Source organism: Nerophis ophidion, linkage group LG26 (assembly GCF_033978795.1).
Source record: "Nerophis ophidion isolate RoL-2023_Sa linkage group LG26, RoL_Noph_v1.0, whole genome shotgun sequence".
Taxonomy (NCBI): domain Eukaryota; kingdom Metazoa; phylum Chordata; class Actinopteri; order Syngnathiformes; family Syngnathidae; genus Nerophis; species Nerophis ophidion.
The window spans coordinates 19564191-19585860 of record NC_084636.1 but is presented as its reverse complement, the minus strand read 5'-3'; the positions used below and the strand labels follow the sequence as shown (position 1 = coordinate 19585860).

Sequence of the window (21670 nt, the reverse complement as noted above, 5' to 3'; positions counted from 1 at the left end):
TAAAAATAATTCACTTCACACAAGTGTGACCTGCAGATGGCAGTCACACATAAGATATACATGTTGACTGGAGGTTTACACCTGTTGTATAATAAGTCTAATCTTCTAGGAAGTACAGGTTAGCAAGCAAGCCTAAAACTTCGATGTTTCATTGAAAATATAGAACATTACACAGCGTTAAAAATCTGTCAAAATGTTTTAGTCCAACTTTGTTGCCTGCGTGCGTGCGCTACTGCAGTCGGATGAGCTGTTTTTCAACATGGGGCGGCATAGCTCGGATGGTAGAGTGGCCGTGCCAGCAACTTGAGGGTTGCAAGTTCGATTCCCGCTTGTGCCATCCTAGTTACTGCCGTTGTGTCCTTGGGCAAGCCACTTTAGTACCATCTATCTAAGATACTGCTCCCAGTGCCACCCACACTGGTTTAAATGTAACTTAGATATTGGGTGTCACTATGTAAAGCGCTTTGAGTCACTTGAGAAAAGCGCTATATAAATATAATTCACTCACTCACTATCAAAATGGTGTGTGTGTGTGCACAAAGACCCTAGATTGGCACCCATTAAGAGATATTATCTGGCATTTAATTGTGTCCTATTATGCAAAACTAACTTTTCTTACCTATTGGTTCCTGCTGTTGTGTATTTAGGATCTGCATAAGTCCCAAAAATGTGTGCGTGTCTGCCATTATTGCTCACACCATCGTAATAAGCTTATTTTTCTCTATCCTCTTGTTGTTGAGCATTCATCCTCTGATTTTGCCGTTTCTAATACAAAGTAGCATACAGTTCTAACTTTTGCCTGTCAGTACAAACGCTGGCAGCGCTAAAATCTACCATTACAACAAAAATTACGGTGAGAAGACGCCGTTGAAGTGGAGCAATACTTATTTGTTTGTTTCTTGGAAGGACAATGTGCAGTTACATTAAGCAGATGACTGCACCAGATTTAGCACGATGATTATTTCCATCTGTAGTCCTTTTATGGCATATTGAACGTCCACAATTAAAATTACAGAGGATTAAAAATACAAAACAAAATTTAAATTACATAATGATAAGCAATTTAAAATACAAATACAATACATAGCGGATATGCAAATTACAAATCAGTGGACTGTCAAATTACAGTATTGTAGCAGCTTCATTTAAAGTGCAGAAGTATATACAGTGCAGCCGTTTTTAACAAAGTCCACATAACACAGCATACAGGAGCCATCAGATTGTACTCATAAGGGTATCATTCAGTAGTCAAATACCCCATTGGTATGGCATATGTAAAGAAGATTGTGATGTTAAAAATTTAGACCGGTATTCGGTTGGCCATCAGCCTGCTCCTGCTAGGGTATCATCTGATGGTCAACTACCAAATCGTTAATGTGAGCAGGACTGGTGGTCTTATTAGCCAGTCTGTGAGGAACTGTGAAAACTTGTGTTCTTCTTTAGATTGTCCGGAAGCCAGTTTCATTCTTGAATGGCTGAACGTAATTACAAAACGGCGCATCGTTATGTTATGTAGACCAAAAGGAAGTATTTTAAATGTAGAAAAAAATCATAAAATAACCCCTTTAAAGTGCCTTATAATCAGGAGCATTTGTATGAAAAAAGGCCTGAAAGACGCTTATCGGCAGTGCACCTTATAATTCGGTGCACCCTATGGCCCGAAAAATATAGTTTGTACATTTATAATTTATGTGCTCATTTTTTGTTTTTGTGTTTTGCATTTGGCTTTTTTGGCTGTATTAAAAAAAACGGGACTGCTGAGGTGGCAACAGTGTGCATCAGCTCTGTACTCTTTAATGTCTCTTTTGTCCTATGTGAACTTTAATCTTTCCCTCAGCTCTGTACTCTTTAATGTATCTCATGTCCTTTGTTAACTTTAATCTTTCCCTCTTTTTATATGTTTTTGCCTTGTTCTTTGAGGACTTTTTGGGCCTCCAATGCAACCACATGGTTTTGATGTGCGCCTGAAAGAGTGGCAGCAGATCACAGTAGCCCCTGAGATTTTCATAATTTTTCCAATTGGGCTAACTGAGCTAAATGGGTGCAAATAATTTCCCCTGTGGATCAATAACGTTTGTCGAAGTCTAATAAAAGAGAATAAGGAACAAGTTAAAACATTTTGTGGATATTCAACTGTCAAACACACACACCATAAATGATGTAAAATGTACCGTCGATACATGTGATTAACATCACTGATTACTAGTCACCGCAGACTTTTTAAGAGCCAACAAACAATAAAACATCACATACTGACAAAGGTCTGCTGTCATTAGGATGCCAACTGATAGAATCTTGTTATAGTCCCATTTAGATGAAAAATTACTCATAATCCTTGGAACCAAGCATCTTTTCGTGTTGTTCTCCCCATTACCAGGTATAAATCGGGGCTGTCAAAGTGTACCAACGTATCAGAATGTGTCCTCGTATTTCTACTATCCAAGTGAAAGGCATGGTTTATGATCTACAATAAAGTTTGACAAGCAAGGAAACGAGGAAACAGCTCATCAATTGATCATGTCAACATTGGCACGCAAGCTCGTGATCATGGTGCCGCTTTAAATAGTTTGTCTGCGGAAGCACGAGGGATATCACGGTATGAACATTTCTTATTACGGTTATTGTGACCAAAATTATCACGGTTATTACTATCGCGGTATTTTTAAATGCGCTCAAATTTTCAAAAAGTAAATTATATTGAAATCTTAACGGGTTTTTTTGGGGGGGGGTTTTAAACATTCAAAATGATTTCCTTTGAAGAAGAAACATAATTGTAGATAAAAACACTGTTTCATGGACCTCAAGTAGAAATTGAATGTGCAAATGAAAGCATCACAAGCATTATAAAGAAAGTAATATGGCAAGAACACCATTCAATTACATTGATAAAATAAATGTGAAAATTGTACAAGATAGCACATTATGGACATATCCATCCATCCATCCATCCATTTTCTACCGCTTGTCCCTGTTGGGGTTGCGGGGGGTATACATGCAACTGCACTTTTTGTCCATTAAGATAAAACTATGAGATCTAGTCTTATACATAGGGCTGCACAATTATGGACAAAATAATATTTAATATTTAATATTTGAATCACAATTATTGATTATATTAGGTAAAACAGAATTTGGGTGGGGTGTGAACATGATGCCATTGTGTAATTTGTAATGTCTATTAAAAAAAGCTATTGATACATTCTACCCATTTAAAGACAAATATTAGCATGTATTGTTCATTAATAATATCAAAGTGTCATATTTTTCTCTTTACATGATGCCTTTATGTCTATTTTCACATTTTGATAGTGGGAGGTATTTTTCTAAGTTATGTACCTTTATATGTACATGTAGATGTACAACCTTTTTACATTTTATTGACTATAGAGATGTGTTGTACATGAGTGCTACTGCTGGTTGTCTCCACAAGCTCAATAGTGTGTACCAAGGGGCACTGAGATTCATCACCGAATGTGCTCCCCTCACTCACCATTGTGTGTTATACGTCTTTAGGTGCTCGACGCCTCAATTTTTGGTATGTGTTCATCTACAAAACTATTCTGGGTATCTACCCATCTTATCTGTCTTGTATTTTAACAAAGAAACAAGAAAGTCACAATCTTCGTTTAATGAATGTCCTGCAATTTGTCGTCCCCCAAAGTAAGAATTGAATTGGGCAAGAAAGCATTTAGGTTTTCAGCACCGAAGGCTTGGAATAACCTACACTCAAATCTTCAACTTCAAACCCTTGTTACATTAAATGAGTTTAAAGCTTCTGTAAAAGGATTGCAGTCTACCTTGTCTTTATGCACATGTGTTACGTGAGCAGGTTTTAATGTTGTAAATTTGATGTTTTATGTGTTGTTTGCTGTTTTTAATGTAACCTTGCTGCTGCCCTCTTGGCCAGGTCTCCCTTGGAAAAGAGATCTTTGGTCTCAATGGGATTTTACTTGATTAAATAAAGGCTAAAAAAAAATATATTTTAAAATAAAAATTGAAAAAAAGATGCTGTAAGATTAATTAAGAGTTTGAGCAAAAATATGTTGTATAGGAATTAACTATACACAATAAAACATTAACAAGTAATAACTTTAAAAAAACACAAGTAATGTAAACATACATAGTGTTTACATTTGATATCAATATAAAACTTATAGCAGTTTGGCTAATGAAGATAAAATCCAATAAGCTTTGTTCTTCTCCAACATCGCCTCCTAGCAGTACAAACATTTTAGCCCAAAAAAATAAACCGGGGTGATACCTCTCACTTCAAATACACATTATTCAATCACAGGCTGCATTCAGTTCAATGAGATGACAAAACAATTATAGCTAGTATTTGTTATTTGAACACTGATACAGTTTGCAGATAAATAAACGACAAGTGAGCAACTCACTAAACAAACTAAAAACGTAATAAAAAAGTTGTGTCAACGTTCACGACACATCGCCTCATTAACTCTCAGTGACAGCAGCTAATGGACACTATTGATAAAGTGAAAGCAGCATCAAATAGTTTTCTCCATTGCTGTATACTTTTAGTGTGAGACGAATGTGACACCTGTCGCCATCTAACGGTAGCAGTGCGCTATTGAACGTATGTCGAGATTCCATGGAAAATTAAGCGAGGGGAAAGGAAAGGAAGTTAAACGAAGCGCTCGCTCAGTTTAGTCTGAGAAGAACTCTACGGAGCAAAGTCTGTTTAGTTGCTGTCTGCCATGTTTCATGCAAAACTGCTGTGTTTCCAGGAAGTAAGAGGTGTTGCCTAAAATACATTATTAAATTAATTTTTTTCATTAATTAAAAATTTAAAAAGGTATTATTAACCATCGTAAATTTTACCAAATTTTACAGTTACAGCCTTATAATAACAATACCAGTAATTCTGGGCGATATATCGATATATACGATATATCGCGGGTTTGTGCGATATAGAAAATGACTATATTGTAAAATTCGAGTATACGTTCTCACGCAGTTGCTTTTAGCTGCGGGCGTACACTTCAGGCTCTTTGCGCTCTTTCCTGTCTCTCCTTCTCGCAGACAAACAGGCGCACATTCTTACATACGTCACATACTGTCATGTCATACGTCACAAACGTGTCCGCCCTCGCAGAGCAGAGAGGTAGCATACTGGGCTATGTTAGCCGCTAACGTAGCCGTACGAGAGAGAGAAGGTGCAGATCTGGTAACAAATGAAGGAAGACTTAATTCCCAATAAAAACAGCAGGGTTTCCATCGTCTGCCGGTGATTCGGCTTCAAGTGGGAATATGTCGAACAGACAACTGTAATTTGTCAAGTGTGTGTGTGGGGGGGGGGAGCGTTGCAATAAAAAGCAGCATTACTGCTAATCAGAGGTGGGTAGTAACGCACTACATTTACTCCGTTACATCTACTTTAGTAACTTTTGGGATATATTGTACTTCTAGGAGTAGTTTTTATGCAACATACTTTTACTTGAGTATATTTATAGAGAAGAAACGCTACTTTTACTCCGTTCCGTTCATGTACATTCAGCTCGTTACTCGCTACTTTTTTTTTATCAATCTATTAATGTTTGTTTTGGTTTTTCAAAGTAGGATCTACGCATGCCTGCCTTTCACCAATCACATGCAGTCACTGGTGACGTTGGACCAATCAAACAGAGCCAGGCGGTCACGTGACCGTCACATGTCGAATCCGACTTAAAAAAGTTGAAAAACTTATTAGGCTGTTACTATTTAGCAGTCAATTGTACGGAATATGTACTGTACTGTGCAATCTACTAATAAAAGTTTCAATCAATCAATTAAAAGTGTAAAGGAAAAAAGACACTTTATTTGAACCGTACTTCCCGTCAAAAGCCTAAAGCCTGATCGCACAGTTCCTGTCTTCACAATAAAAGTGCCGCTACATCGCGCCTGCGCTAACAAAATAAGAGTCTCCGAAAGCCAGCGCAAACAAGCTAGCAAGATACGGAGTTTGCCGCCAATGTATTTATTGTAAAGTGTATAAAAACGAATATAGAAGCTGGACAAATAAGATGCCAAAAATCAACGACTTTCATGTGGTATTAGACAGAAAGGAAGAACTTTTTTTCTCCTCCATTGAAAACGTGGACGTTTTCAGCAATACTGTCTGATTCCAATCAATGCAATCATCAGAATCATATATATATATATATATATATCCATCCATTTCCTACCGCCTATTTCCTTTTAAGGTCGCGGGGGGCGCTGGCACCTATCTCAGCTACAATTGGGCGGAAGGCGGGGTACACCGATATGATATGTGTGTGTATGTATATGATACATGTGTGTATATATATATGAGGTAGATCACCTCGACTTGGTCATTTATTAAATAATTGATTAACGTTGAAAAACTTATTGGAGTGTTACCATTTAGTGGTCAATCGTACGGAATATGTACTGTACTGTGCAATCTACTAATACAAGTTTCAGTCAGTCGATCAATGAATGCCTACTGAGGCTATGGTGCTGTTAAGTTATTGTGGCTCAAATTGCCTTTTTTTTTATTTTAATGTCCATCCATCCATCCATCATCTTCCACTTATCCGAGGTCGGGTCGCGGGGGCAGCAGCCTAAGCAGGGAAACCCAGACTTCCCTCTCACCAGCCACTTCGTCTAGCTCTTCCCGGGGGATCCCGAGGCGTTCCCAGGCCAGCCGGGAGACATAGTCTTCCCAACGAGTCCTGGGTCTTCCCCGTGACCTCCTGCCGACTGGACGTGCCCTAAACACCTCCCTAGGGAGGCGTTCGGGTGGCATCCTGACCAGATGCCCGAGCCACCTCATCTGGCTCCTCTCGATGTGGAGAAGCAGCGGCTTTACTTTGAGTTCCTCCCGGATGGCAGAGCTTCTCACCCTATCTCTAAGGGAGAGCCCCGCCACCCGCTTGTACCCGTGATCTTATCCTTTCGGTCATGACCCAAAGCTCATGACCATAGGTGAGGATGGGAACGTAGATCGACCGGTAAATTGAGAGCTTTGCCTTCCGGCTCAGCTCCTTCTTCACCACAACGGATCGATACAACGTTCGCATTACTGAAGACGCCGCACCGATCCGCCTGTCGATCTCACGATCCACTCTTCCCCCACTCGTGAACAAGACTCCTAGGTACTTGCACTCCTCCACTTGGGGCAGGGTCTCCTCCCCAACCCGGAGATGGCCCTCCACCCTTTTCCGGGCGAGAACCATGGACTCGGACTTGGAGGTGCTGATTCTCATTCCGGTCGCTTCACACTCGGCTGCGAACCGATCCAGTGAGAGCTGAAGATCCCGGTCAGATGAAGCCATCAGGACCACATCATCTGCAAAAAGCAGAGACCTAAACCTGCGGTCACCAAACCGGAACCCCTCAACGCCTTGACTGCGCCTAGAGATTCTGTCCATAAAAGTTATGAACAGAATCGGTGACAGAGGACAGCCTTGGCGGAGTCCAACCCTCACTGGAAACGTGTCCGACTTACTGCCAGCAATGCGGACCAAGCTCTGACACTGATCATACAGGGAGCGGGCCGCCACAATAAGACAGTCCGGTACCCCATACTCTCTGAGCACTCCCCACAGGACTTCCCGAGGGACACGGTCGAATGCCTTCTCCAAGTCCACAAAGCACATGTAGACTGGTTGGGCAAACTCCCATGCACCCTCAAGAACCCTGCCGAGAGTAAAGAGCTGGTCCACAGTTCCACGACCAGGACGAAAACCACCCTGTTCCTCCTGGATCCGAGGTTCAACTATCCGGCGTATCCTCCTCTCCAGTACACCTGAATAAACCTTACCGGGAAGGCTGAGGAGTGTGATCCCACGATAGTTGGAACACACCCTCCGGTCCCCCTTCTTAAAGAGAGGGACCACCACCCCGGTCTGCCAATCCAGAGGTACCGCCCCCGATGTCCACGCGATGCTGCAGAGTCTTGTCAACCAAGACAGCCCCACAGCATCCAGAGCCTTAAGGAACTCCGGGCGGATCTCATCTACCCCCGGGGCCTTGCCGCCGAGGAGCTTTTTGACTACCTCAGCAACCTCATCCCCAGAAATAGGAGAGTCCACCACAGTTTCCCCGGGCACCGCTTCCTCAAGGGAAGACGTGTTGGTGGGATTGAGGAGATCTTCGAAGTATTCCTTCCACCGATCCACAACATCCGCAGTCGAAGTCAGCAGAACACCATCTGCACCATACACGGTGTTGATAGTGCACTGCTTCCCCTTCCTGAGGCGGCGTATGGTGGTCCAGAATCGCTTCGAAGCCGTCCGGAAGTCGTTTTCCATGGCTTCCCCGAACTCTTCCCATGTCCGAGTTTTTGCCTCCGCGACCGCTAAAGCTGCACACCGCTTGGCCCGTCGGTACCCGTCCACTGCCTCCGGAGTCCTATGAGCCAAAAGAACCCGATAGGACTCTTTCTTCCGCTTGACGGCATCCCTCACTGCTGGTGTCCACCAACGGGTTCTGGGATTACCGCCACGACAGGCACCAACAACCTTGCGGCCACAGCTCCAATCAGCTGCCTCGACAATAGAGGTTCGGAACATGGTCCACTCGGACTCAATGTCCCGCACCTCCCTCGTGACATGTTCAAAGTTCTCCCGGAGGTGTGAATTGAAACTCTCTCTGACAGGAGACTCTGCCAGATGTTCCCAGCAGACCCTCACAATGCGCTTGGGCCTGCCAGGTCTGTCCGGCATCCTCCCCCACCATCGCAGCCAACTCACCACCAAGTGGTGATCGGTAGAAAGCTCTGCCCCTCTCTTCACCCGAGTGTCCAAAACATGAGGCCGCAAATCCGATGACACAACTACAAAGTCGATCATGGAACTGCGGCCTAGGGTGTCCTGGTGCCAAGTGCACATATGGACACCCTTATGTTTGAACATGGTGTTCGTTATGGACAATCCGTGACGAGCACAAAAGTCCAATAACAAAACACCACTCGGGTTTAGATCCGGGTGACCATTCTTCCCAATCACGCCTCTCCAGGTTTCACTGTCGTTGCCAACATGAGCGTTGAAGTCCCCCAGTAGGACAAGGGAATCGCCCGGGGGAGCACTTTCCAGTACTCCCTCGAGTGTACCCAAAAAGGGTGGGTACTCTGAACTGCTGTTTGGTGCATAAGCACAAACAACAGTCAGGACCCGTCCCCCCACCCGAAGGCGGAGGGAAGCTACCCTCTCGTCCACTGGGTTGAACTCCAACGTGCAGGCTTTGAGCCGGGGGGCAACGAGAATTGCCACCCCAGCCCGTCGCCTCTCACTGCCGGCAACGCCAGAGTGGAAGAGAGTCCAGTCCCTCTCAAGAGAACTGGTTCCAGAGCCCTTGCTGTGCGTCGAGGTGAGTCCGACTATATCCAGCCGAAACTTCTCTACCTCGCGCACTAGCTCAGGCTCTTTCCCCCCCAGTGAGGTGACATTCCACATCCCAAGAGCTAGCTTATGTAGCCGAGGATCGGACCGCCAAGTGCCCTGCCTTCGGCTGTCGCCCAGCTCACAATGCACCCGACCTCTATGGCCCCTCCTATGAGTGGTGAGCCCATTGGAGGGATGACCCACGTTGCCTCTTCGGGCTGTGCCCGGCCGGGCCCCATGGGAACAGGCCTGGCCACCAGGCGCTCGCCATCGTGCCCCAACTCCGGGCCTGGCTCCAGAGCGGGGCCCCGGTGACCCGCGTCCGGGCAAGGGAAAACTGAGTTAATTTTGTTGTAATTCCATAGAAGTCTTTGAGCTGCTCTTTGTCTGATCACTCACCTAGGACCTGTTTGTCTTTGGAGACCCTACCAGGGGGCATGAAAGCCCCCAGACAACATAGCTCCTAGGATCATTGGGACACGCAAACTCCTCTACCACGGTAAGGTAGCAGCTCAGATGTATTATTATTTAATATATATCATTGTTTTAGTTGCTTAAGAGATATTCCTGGCTCTGAATTTGCTCATTGCTATTCTTATGTTTTTGTGCATTATTTGTTGCCATAATGAGGTTACTCATCAGTTACTCAGTACTTGAATAGTTTTTTCACAACATACTTTTTACTTTTACTCAAGTAAATATTTGGGTGACTACTCCTTACTTTTACTTGAGTAATAAATCTCTAAAGTAACAGTACTCTTACTTGAGTACAGTTTTTGGCTACTTTACCCACCTCTGCTGCTAATATGTAGCATCATTTCAAAAGTCACTCGCTAGAGAATGAAGAGAATTTCATAACCTTGTAACATACCACATAGTGAAGGATGAAAACTATTTGATTTCCTATTATGCAGCTCATTTTTATTTGACACTTAAAATGTCTCTGAAAATCTTGCACTTTATGTTTTGGAAATAACTTGAATGTTTGTACCATTGCTTAATAACTTTAATAAATAAACTTTTGTTCAATTGACTTAGTTGTGATTTCCCTCTCTGCATGAAAGTTTAAAAGTAGCATATATGAATGCAGTATGAAGAATGTTTTAATGTTCACACATATAATCATCATACTGCTGTGATTATATGCATCAAGTGTTCATTCAAGGCCAAGGCAAAATATCGTAATATATATCGTATATCGCGAAATGGCCTAAAAATATCGCAATATTTAAAAAAGGCAATATCGCCCAGCCCTAGCGTGACGTCACTGGTTGTAGAGCTCCTCACATCCGCACATTGTTTACAATCATGGCCACCAGCAGCTAGAGCGATTCGGACCGAGTAATCGATTATTTCCTTATTATTTGAGCAAGGATGAAAGATTCTTGGATGAGGATAGTGAGAGTGAAGGACTAGAAGAAAAAAAAAGACAAGGGCAGTGGGAGCGATTCAGATGTTATTAGAAACATTTACTAGGATAATTCTGGAAAGTCCCTTATCTGCTTATTGTGTTACTAGTGTTTTAGTGAGATTATATAGTCATACCTGAAAGTCGGAGGGGTGTGGTGACCGCTAGTGTCTCTGAGGGAAGCCACGGAGGAGCCAAAGTCGCAGCTGTCTCTTTGACAGCTGCAGGAGGAACGACAAGTTCCGCTCATGTCTACGGTAAGAGCTGACTTATTACCACGATTTTCTCACCGAAACCTGCCGGTTGACATGTGGTAGAGAACCATGTTCGCTTGACCGCTCTGTTCCATATTAAAGCTTCACCGTCATCTTTAGGGAATGTAAACAAAGAAACACAGGCTGTGTTTGTTTTGCTACAGCCGACCGCAAAACACCGCTTTCCACCAACATATTTCTTCTTTGTAGTCTCCATTATTAATTAAACAAATTGCAAAAGAATCAGCAACACAGATGTCCGGAAATCTGTGTAATTATGCGATTGGAGCAGACTACTTATAGTTTGGATCGGGCTGGAAGAACATGTCCGCTACAACCAGTGACATTGTTACCAGATCCGCAGCTTCTTTCTCTCGTACGGCCCAGTATGCTATCTTTCTGCTCTGCGAGGGCGGACACGCATGTTACGTGACACTTTGTGACGTATGTAAGAATGTGCGCCTGCTTGTCTGTGAGGAGAGACAGGAAAGAGCGAGAAGAGCCTGAAGTGTACGCCCGGCGTCGCCCGCCGCTAAAAGCAACTGCGTGAGAACGTATACTCAAATATTACGATATAGTCATTTTCTATATCGCACAGAGACAAACCCGCAATATATCGTATGTATCGATATATCGCCCAGCTCTACGTCACGCGCACATCGTCTGCTACTTCCGGTACAGGCAAGGCTTTTTTTATTAGCGACCAAATGTTGCAAACTTTTTCGTCGATGTTCTCTACTAAATCCTTTCATCAAAAATATGGCAATATCGCAAAATGATCAAGTATGACACATAGAATGGACCTGCTATCCCCGTTTAAATAGGAAAATCTCATTTCAGTAGGCCTTTAAATAAGAAAATCGCATTTCAGTAGGCGGAACAGTGGACGTCTCATTGGACTTTCATTTAATTTACACATATATATATATATATACATATACATATACATATATATATATATATACATATACATATACATATATATATATACATATACATATACATATATATATATATATATATATATATATATATACACATATGTATAATATATATTATAATACATATATAATATATAGTATATAATATACATATATATACACAATATATATATATATATATAAATATATATATATATATACATAATATATGTATATAATATATATAACATATATATATATAAATGTATATACACAATATGTATAAAATATATATTAACAATAAACAGGGTTTCCTGCAGCGCTTTGTTGTTAAGGCGGCCGCCTTAACAACAAAGAACCACCGCCTAAACTAACGTCTAGTATGTCTCTCTGCTGTGCTGCTGCCCCTCAGCATTGTCACACCCACTGTACCCCAGCATTGTCACACCCACAAAACCATCTGATTAATTACACGCAGAGCGGTAACAGCCAATCAGCAGTGCGTATTCAGAGCGCATAAAGGTAGAGAGGAGAGAGGGGTGAGCAGATAGGTGTTTAGCAGGTAGGCTTAAGGCAACGGACTCTTCCCAAATTATGATAAACACCTCCCAGTCCTCAGCTCAACTACTAGTAACATCACTATTAATCCGTTGACGTTCTAGAAAAAAGTGACAGATCAGCTCGCTCGCAGTTCTTGAGGTGAAGGTTAATTAGCTTTTAACGTAACGTTAGTTCACTGTACGCACATGTGTGTATGCGTGCATGTGTCTGCATGTGTGTGTGTATGCACCCCACATGAAAAGCCCTGTCTGTCTGAGAGAAAGACAAGCATTGTTGACCTACAGATAGCAACTAAGTTATGTGTTGAAGAAGCAAAAAAACAATATGTTAAATGAAAAGTTTATGTCTCTGATAGTGGATATAATAATTAAACTGCATCATAAAGCCTACATGAACTCCATGGTGTTCAGGGATGAATAGTCTCTCCTATTGCTATTGTACAATATTTTCAGCTATAGTTACATTAATCATTAGTAATGTAGCAGCCTAGTTTTGAATGGCAGAGTCCCTGCTATCACATGTTGATAAAAATATAACATTTACATAATAAAAATCAACTACAGGCTTACAAAATGGTGTAATAAATTAAGCATGATGACTTAAGCATATGTAACAATATAAATGTGGCCCCACTTTAAACTCTTTTTTTCAAATGCTTATTGCAAACGCTTACTTACAGTAAGTCATTCATTTCACTTAGTAAGTCATTATTTTGTCATTATTGTGACTTAGTAAGTCATTATTTTGTCATTAATGTGACTTAATAAGTCATAATAATGACATACTTAGTATCTCACGTGTATCTCCCGGAGAGACACCTCCTTAACTAACACATTTTCTGGGGGAAACACTAAACGTGCTTGTATTGTCATTAAACACATTTGACTTGTTAATAAAAACGACATCTTCATAAATAAATATAAATTATATATATAATTGATGTACATTCCTTCAACTTAGTCAATTGAAAAGTAGCTCACCTGCAGAAAAAGTATGGGCACCACTGTACTAAATTGTGCATTTTATTCTGGCCCTACATGAGCAAGTCAGCATCTGAAATCCCTCAGTTTAAAGGGCTAAATTCATACCCACTACTCTTACATGCAGAGAGTCATTGGGACACCACTACCGTCATGGAAACGTGCAAAATGTAGGGATGGGGCTAAAAAGTAGGGTGAGTGTGATTTGGGATCGGCCTTTCGCTTTACTTCATTTCACTCACTCTTACTTCCGTGGCGTCTCTTTGTGTATAAGAGCGCAATGCTGTTGGAGGAGAAAAATATTTTATGTGGGACTGAGAGTTACAATGCAGCAGGCTATGTGTCGGGAACGTTGCCACATCTTGTTTATAAAGTATTTAGTTTGTTTACGGGGATGCTCACTCGTCCTTTATTTAACTGCTAACTTTGTTAGTGTTCCAATAACACAAATACTAGCTAAATGTTTTGTCATTTCATCAAATTGAACGTAGGCTGAGTTGGCAGTGAGGCACAATAAAAATGCTGTTGCAGAGCGCCACATTCAATTATATCAAGGACAAACCTTGCACATTATTGTTATTTAAATTCTAAAAAAAATATTCACTGTCCTCTTAAACCGGCAACGGTTAAGATAAGCTAGCCAATGGTGGCATTGTTATGTTTTTTGGTTTGAAAATTTGTATTTTGAGCAAGTTGTAAACAGCCCCTTTTCCCTGCTTGATTGGTCAAATGTTGACATTACAATTGTTTTTTTTGTTTTATGTGAAATATGCAGTGACTTAGCTCTCCCAAAAAAAAATGGTTGATTTGATTTTATTAGATATGCTGTTACTTAGCCCGGCAAAAATACAAACATTTTCGGTGCTCAACACATCCATCTGAAAACGTAATGTTCTTTGGATTTTTCGTCTCAGTCTTCCGTCATTGAGAGTACAAAGTGTAATCTTTAACTGCATCACCAAATTCAAAAGCTTTTGAATCAGCAATAATTGATGATTGTGAGAGTAGTGTGAGGAACTCTTGCACACAATTCAGGTGAACAAGATGAGATTTATGAGTGAGTTTTACAGATGTGTATATATTTTCTTGCTTATGGAGATTCTGAGGGTTGTGAGGATGCAATGTTTTGGTATAGAATCCACAGCTTTATAAATGTAGCCACACAACAGATGCTTCATCGTCCGAATGCATGTAATAAGCCTGTATCAAAGGTTGTTTGGCAGACCAACACAGAAAAGACAATGAACTTACCACTAAATCCCAGTTATTAAGCTCAAGAAGGGTGATTGCCTCTGCAATGTTGTCAATTCCAGTGCAAAGCTGTAAACAGAAAAAATAAGAAAATTTGTTTGTAAGAAGGGGTTTAAGAATTCATTTTAACAATGGTTCGATTCGACTTGATATTTGTGTTTGCCGATACAATTTAGTGAGGTCGACTTAAACTCTGGCGGAGAACCGAGTAGACAATCAATCTTGACTCTTGAGTCCCCAAAACTTTTGGACACATGGGAATAACAAATTTGGCCAGGTTATCTAAAGTATTTCTGTAAGCCTGTATTAAAGGCCTACTGAAACCCACTACTACCGACCACACAGTCTGATAGTTTATATATCAATGATGAAATATTAACATTGCAACACATGCCAATACGGCCGGTTTAGTTTTCTAAATTACAATTTTAAATTTCCTGTAGAGTTTCCTGTTGAAAACGTTGTGAAATGATGACTCGTGTTTGTGACGTTATTGGTTGGAGGGGACATATTAGCTCAGCACCACTTACGGCTAAAAGTCGTCTCTTTTCATCGTGCAATTACACAGTATTTTGGACATCTGTGTTGCTGAATCTTTTGCAATTTGTTCAATTAATAATGGAGAAGTCAAAGTAGAAAGATGTAGGTGGGAAGATTTTAGCCTTTAGCCACACAAACACACGGTGTTTCCTTGTTTAAAATTCCCGGAGGTGAAGAATTAATACGGATCAGAGCGGTCAAGCGAACATGGATCACGACTACATGTCAACCGGCAGTTTTCGGTGAGAAAATTGTGGAAATAAGTCGCCTCTTACCGGAGATCAGCGGAGCCAGCGTCCTCCTGCTGTCGTGACTTCTCTCAGAGACTCTGGCGTCAAAACACCCGTGGCGACACCCCTCCGACTTTAAGGTACTCTTTAACTCACTAAAACACTAACAACACAATAGGCAGTTAAGGGAGTTCCCAGATTTATCCTAGTAAATGTGTCTAAAAACATCTGAAACGTTCTCACTTGCCCTCGCCTTTTTTTTCTTTTCTTTTTTTCTAGGCCTTCACTCTAAATTTCCTCATCCCCGAATCTTTCATCCTCGCTCAAATTAATGGGGAAATTGTTGCTTTCTAGGGTCCTAATAGCTCTTGCTGCTGGAGGCTCACATTATAAACAATGTGATGATGTGAGGAGGCCTCACACCGGTGACGTCATCGTCTGCTACTTCCAGTAAAGGCAAGGCTTTTTTATTAGCGACCAAAAGTTGCAAACTTTATCGTCGATGTTCTCTACTAAATACTTTCAGCAAAAATATGGCAATATCGCGAAATGATTAAGTATGACACATAGAATGGACCTGCTATCTCCGTTTGAATAAGAAAATCTAATTTCAGTAGGCCTTTAAGTGTATATATATGAATGAATATCGCCCGACAGTTTGATTGCAAGATTATAGTCAAATCTGACTCTTTCGAATTGAATTGTCGACTATTCCAAGACCCTCCTATGAAAAAGTCCATTATTTTTGGTCACTCATTTCACCAAGTGAAACCAACTTGGTATATCGATTTGTTACACATAGCTTAAGATTTTAGAAGGCATTTTTTGGCAGACTTGATGATTATGGCTTAAAGTTAATGAATACCCAGATTTCAAAGTCTAAGAAAATTACAATATTGTAAAAAGTTCAATATTGGAAAGACATAGTTTTACGCTTCCTCCCACTTCCAAAGACATGCACCTGGGGATAGGTTGATTGGCAACACTAAATTGGCCCTAGCGTGTGAATGTGAGTGTGAATGTTGTCTGTCTATCAGTGTTGGCCCTGCGATGAGGTGGCGACTTGTCCAGGGTGTACCCTGCGTTCCGCCCGATTGTAGCTGAGATAGGCGCCAGCTCCCCCCGCGACCCCGAAAAGGAATAAGCGGTAGAAAATGGATGGATGGATAGTTTTACGCTTTAATCGACAAACTGGAAACACATACACAGGTTTCCGGAGTCTTTAAATGGTCTCTCAGTCTGGGTCAGTAGGCTACACAATCATGCGGAAGACTGCTGGCGTGACAGATGTCCAGAAGACAGTCACACACATTCATTCTATCCAAACGGAGTGGTGTATACGAGCATATTCATAGAAATGAGTCGTATGAGAACTGTAGAAGGAAAAAGAACACCACCAAAAAGGGATAACAGTAGCATTGAGAAAATTGTCAACCATGAAAATTTGACAATCAGAAAGTCCCAGAGTCTGGATGTCAAGGGGATTGCTTAAAGTTTAGTGTGAAGTTCTCACAGTCAATTATTTGGGCTACCATGCCATCTGCTGTTGGTCCACTGTGTTTTTAGAAGTCCACTGTCAATGCAGCCCCCCAGCAGCAAATTTTAGAGCACTTCACACTTTCTTCTGCATTCAGGTTTTATGGAGATGCTTATTTCATTTTACGGCAACTGGTTTAATGGCCGTAGTAGTACTATCCTTGATTGACAACAAACTCATCTGACCTGACCCCCACTGAAAATCCATGGGGTATTGTCAAGAGGAAAAGAAGAGATAACAAATGGTAAATGGGTTGTACTTGTATAGCGCTTTTCTACCCCTTTTTAAGGAGCCCAAAGCGCTTCGACAGTATTTCCACATTCGCCCATTCACACACACATTCACACACTGACGGCGTCATAACAGACCTAACTAACAATGCAACAATGAATGACGCTACCAATGGCTTAAATCGCTTTCACGCCATGCTGCATTGATGGAAGAAGTCATTTAAAAGAAGACCCCACAAAGTATTTAATGCATAAAAATAAGCCCGATATTTCTGATTAAAATATATTTTTGCTGATCTTCTAAGACATTGAATTTGGTGTTTTCAATATCTGCATCCGCACAACAAATTTCTTCCAGCCAAGTGCGGGAATTACAACTCTTAACGAGGCAAACAAAAAGGAAACTATGGGAGAAAAATCACATTACTATGGTGCAATCATCAACACCATGTATGTATGACAAGCCATCATTGTATGAGAAAGAAGATTAGAGATTAGATAGTACTTTATTTTGTCGCACAATGCGTAGAGCGATCACTAAAGCAGTTATTCTGCACAATGCCAAGATGTGTGAATGAAACCAACTGTAGTCCTCCCAATGTTTTACTTGATTATTTATTTGGATACAATGTATAGTACTACATTTTTATTTACAGAAATATGTTATTCAAGACAAAAGTCTGCACTTTATTGATCACAATGTTGGAGATTGTTTATTTGCATGCAATGAAAGTATTCTACTCAAGACGGTATGTTCCTAAAGACAGAAGTTTGCACCTTATTGATCTGAATGTTGGAGATTATTTATTTGCATCCAATGTGCATTGCTACATTTTTGTTAACAGAAGTATTCCCAAGGGAAGCTCTTAATTTAATTATTTGAAAAGTATTCCATAATAAGTACAATGTATATCTGATCTAAAAAGAACAACATTGTACGAATCATAATGTTGCCAAGAGTAAGATGCAGTATATGCAGTGTCGTTTCAAATTGCTAGTGTTTGATCCAATAGAGTAAAAACTTGTTTAAATATCTCTGTAAAAATTAAAAAAAATTAAATAAATAGGTTAATAACAACTGTAAATCGATTTGTTGTTAAAAAAAAAAAAAAAAAATCGGGGGGTTTATTTTTGGGCCTGGGGTGTCAAACATACAGCCCGCGGGCCTAACAGATTTTATCCGGCCCGCGGGAATGAGTTCGCTAAGTATAAAAATGAGCTGAAATTTTTGAATGAAAGAAACTGTTGTAATTGTGTCCACTAGATGTCACAATAGCAATCATTTGCATCTTTGTAGATGATGCTACATATGTGCAAAATAAACCACATGATGTTATTAGTACACCAGTAGAAGAAAATGAGCACACTACATAAATAACATCCTGTATTTTGATTTTGATATTTTTTTATCTTGATAGATTGAAAATTAACATCAATATGTTCCCTTCGGGTACTCCGGCTTCCTCCCACCTCCACATGCCCCCGGGGATAGGTTGATTGGCAACACTAAATTGGCCCTAGTGTGTGAATGTGAGTGTGAATGTTGCTGTCTATCTGTGTTGGCCCTGCGAGGAGATGGCGACTTGTCCAGGGTGTACCCCGCCTTCCGCCCAAATGCAGCTGAGATAGCTCCAGCAGCCCCCACGACCTCGAAAGGGACAAGCAGTAGGAAATGGATGGATTGATGGATGTTGACTGATGAACATTATCAGATAATTCATACAGAAAGTATAAATAGCGACAGATAAAGATAGAATACTATTAACCGCAACATGTAAGTGTAAAAAAAAACACATTATGATTAATGAATTTTCAGAATGTGCTTGTTCTATTTTTTAACAAATAAAACAATCTGAACTTGTCTTTATTTTTAAGTTATTGTACTGTGATTTCCCACTTGGGAGTAGATTTTTCTCCATGTGGCCCCCAATCTAAAATGAGTTTGACACCCCTGTTTTAGGCCAATATCGCCCAGGCCTAATATGTCATGATAATCTCGACAGCATTATTTGAAAACTGTAGCAGCGCTTTGAACGTTTAAAACAAAGTGAAGTTTGATGTATTGCGACTATACTCGACTGCATTAAACTCTTTGAGGAATATGAGAACAGTGTGTATTTAAAGTGAATTACTTCACACCCTGTAAGTAACATTGTTTACACGGTAAGATCTACATGACACACTGTGTGAGACGTGGAGAAGTAGGACAACAGTTATGAAGATCTTTCAACCCACTAAAAATGGTGTTTAAGATCGGTTAGTTGAGTATTTGGAGCGCCTTTTGACTGCTGTTGACAAGAGAGACAGTTTCATGCTAATAACAGCCTTCTGTTAGCAAGCTGTCAGTTTGTTAGCTCACTGTGCTTGCAACAGAAAGAGAAACTGATTCTCGGTATGCCACTTGGCTCAAATGTAGACATATTTACACCAACAAACTCTTGCAAGTAACAATGACGACACACACACCTGAAAGTCTGCCAGAATCATCTCTCTGTCCGTGTTGCTGTCGCCGCTGTGGGAGGCCATGGCAATGACTGGCTAAAAGCAACGCTTCTTCCACAAGCTCTTATCTCTCGCTCGCTTCACGGGACACTAAAGTGTAATAAAAAACGTTCAATTAGATGCGGTTACCGTTTGGGGCGCTTAACAAATGAATATTTTTAGCTTTGTTTGGAATTTAGCTGCTGGAGACAATCATTCTACACAGTAGCGTACTGTTTGACGCTTTACGGTAGCTGACGTAAAGTAGTGACAAATGCCGTAACAGAGCCGAGGACGTGATGCATGCTGTGAGTTATGTGAGCCACCCATAGGATGTGCGACTAAAATAAAAATAAATAAATAAATAAAAAACTATATATATATATATATGTATATATATGTATACAGCGTATAATAATATTAATATCAATAATTATCATCGTGATCATCATCATTCATTAACTTATGACTTGATGAAATAAATTAAACGGATAACTATACAATTATAGTGATAAACAGATAGAATATATATATATATATATATATGTATATATATATATATATATATATATATACATATATATATGTATAAGTATATATATGTATATATATATATATATATATATATATATATATATATATATATATATATATATATATATATATATATATATATATATATATATATATATATATATATACATATGTCTTGATTGGATTATCCAGAGAATAGTGCTCGATACCGTGGTAGAGCGCAATATGTAGGTGTGGGAAAAAATCACAAGACTACTTCATCTCTACAGATCTGTTTCATGAGGGGTTCCCTCAATCATCAGGAGATCATCTCCTGATGATTGAGGGAACCCCTCATGAAACAGATCTGTAGAGATGAAGTAGTCTTGTGATTTTTTCCCACACCTATATATATATATACATATATATATGTATGTATATGTATATATGTATATGTACTGTATATATACATATATATATGTATGTATATGTATACATATGTATATATGAATATATATACATGTATATATATGTATGTATATGTATATATATATATGTACTGTATATATACATATACATTTATATATGACTATATATGTATTAATATATGTTCTCATTTTTATGTCACGGTTTTATCTCCCAACTAAATCATCAATACACCTTCTGAGAAATACTTTAATTCAGTGTTTTCAACCACTGTGCCGCGGCACACTAGTGTGCCGTGAAATACAGTCTGGTGTGCCATGGGAGATTATCTAATTTCACATATTTGGGTTCTCATTTTTATGTCACGGTTTTATCTCCCAACTAAATCATCAATACACCTTCTGAGAAATACTTTAATTCAGTGTTTTCAACCACTGTGCCGCGGCACACTAGTGTGCCGTGAAATACAGTCTGGTGTGCCATGGGAGATTATCTAATTTCACATATTTGGGTTAAAAATATTTTTTGCAAACCAGTAATTATAATCTACAAATGATGTGTTGTTGTTGAGTGTCGGTGCTGTCTAGAGCTCGGCAGAGTAACTGTGTAATACTCTTCCATATCAGTAGGTGGCAGCCGGTAGCTAGTTGCTTTGTAGATGTCTGAAACAGTGGGAGGCAGGGTGCAGGTAAAAAGGTTTCTAACGCTTAAACCAAAAATAAACAAAAGGTGAGTGCCCCTTAAGAAAAGGCATTGAAGCTTAGGGATGGCGATGCAGAACGAAACTAAAACTGAACTGGCTGCAAAGTAAACAAAAACAGAATACTGGACGGCAGCAAACACTTACTGTGGAGCAAAGACGGTGTCCACAATGTACATCCGAACATGACATGACAATCAACAATGTCCCCACAAAGAAGGATAAAAACAGCTGAAATATCCTTGATTGCTAAAACAAGGTAGATGCGGGAAATATCACTCAAAGGAAGACA

At 40.2% G+C, this 21670-nt stretch overlaps 1 protein-coding gene across 2 annotated transcripts in view; it reads right to left on the bottom strand.

The window, feature by feature from the left end:
* faf1 (Fas (TNFRSF6) associated factor 1) overlaps positions 1-20026 on the bottom strand; it is a 269960-nt gene extending 249934 nt beyond the window's left edge. Inside the window, exons 1-2 of one of the 2 annotated variants that reach the window (XM_061888509.1) lie at positions 19725-20026; positions 14722-14790 (exon numbers count right to left, since the gene is read on the bottom strand). In XM_061888509.1, coding sequence (XP_061744493.1) covers positions 14722-14790; positions 19725-19784 — 129 coding nt within the window. In that variant the 5' untranslated portion in view covers positions 19785-20026. Of the gene's footprint in view, positions 1-14721; positions 14791-19724 lie in introns of those variants that run through there. The other variant, XM_061888510.1, reaches the window with a different exon arrangement.
* Positions 20027-21670: the final 1644 nt, after the last annotated feature.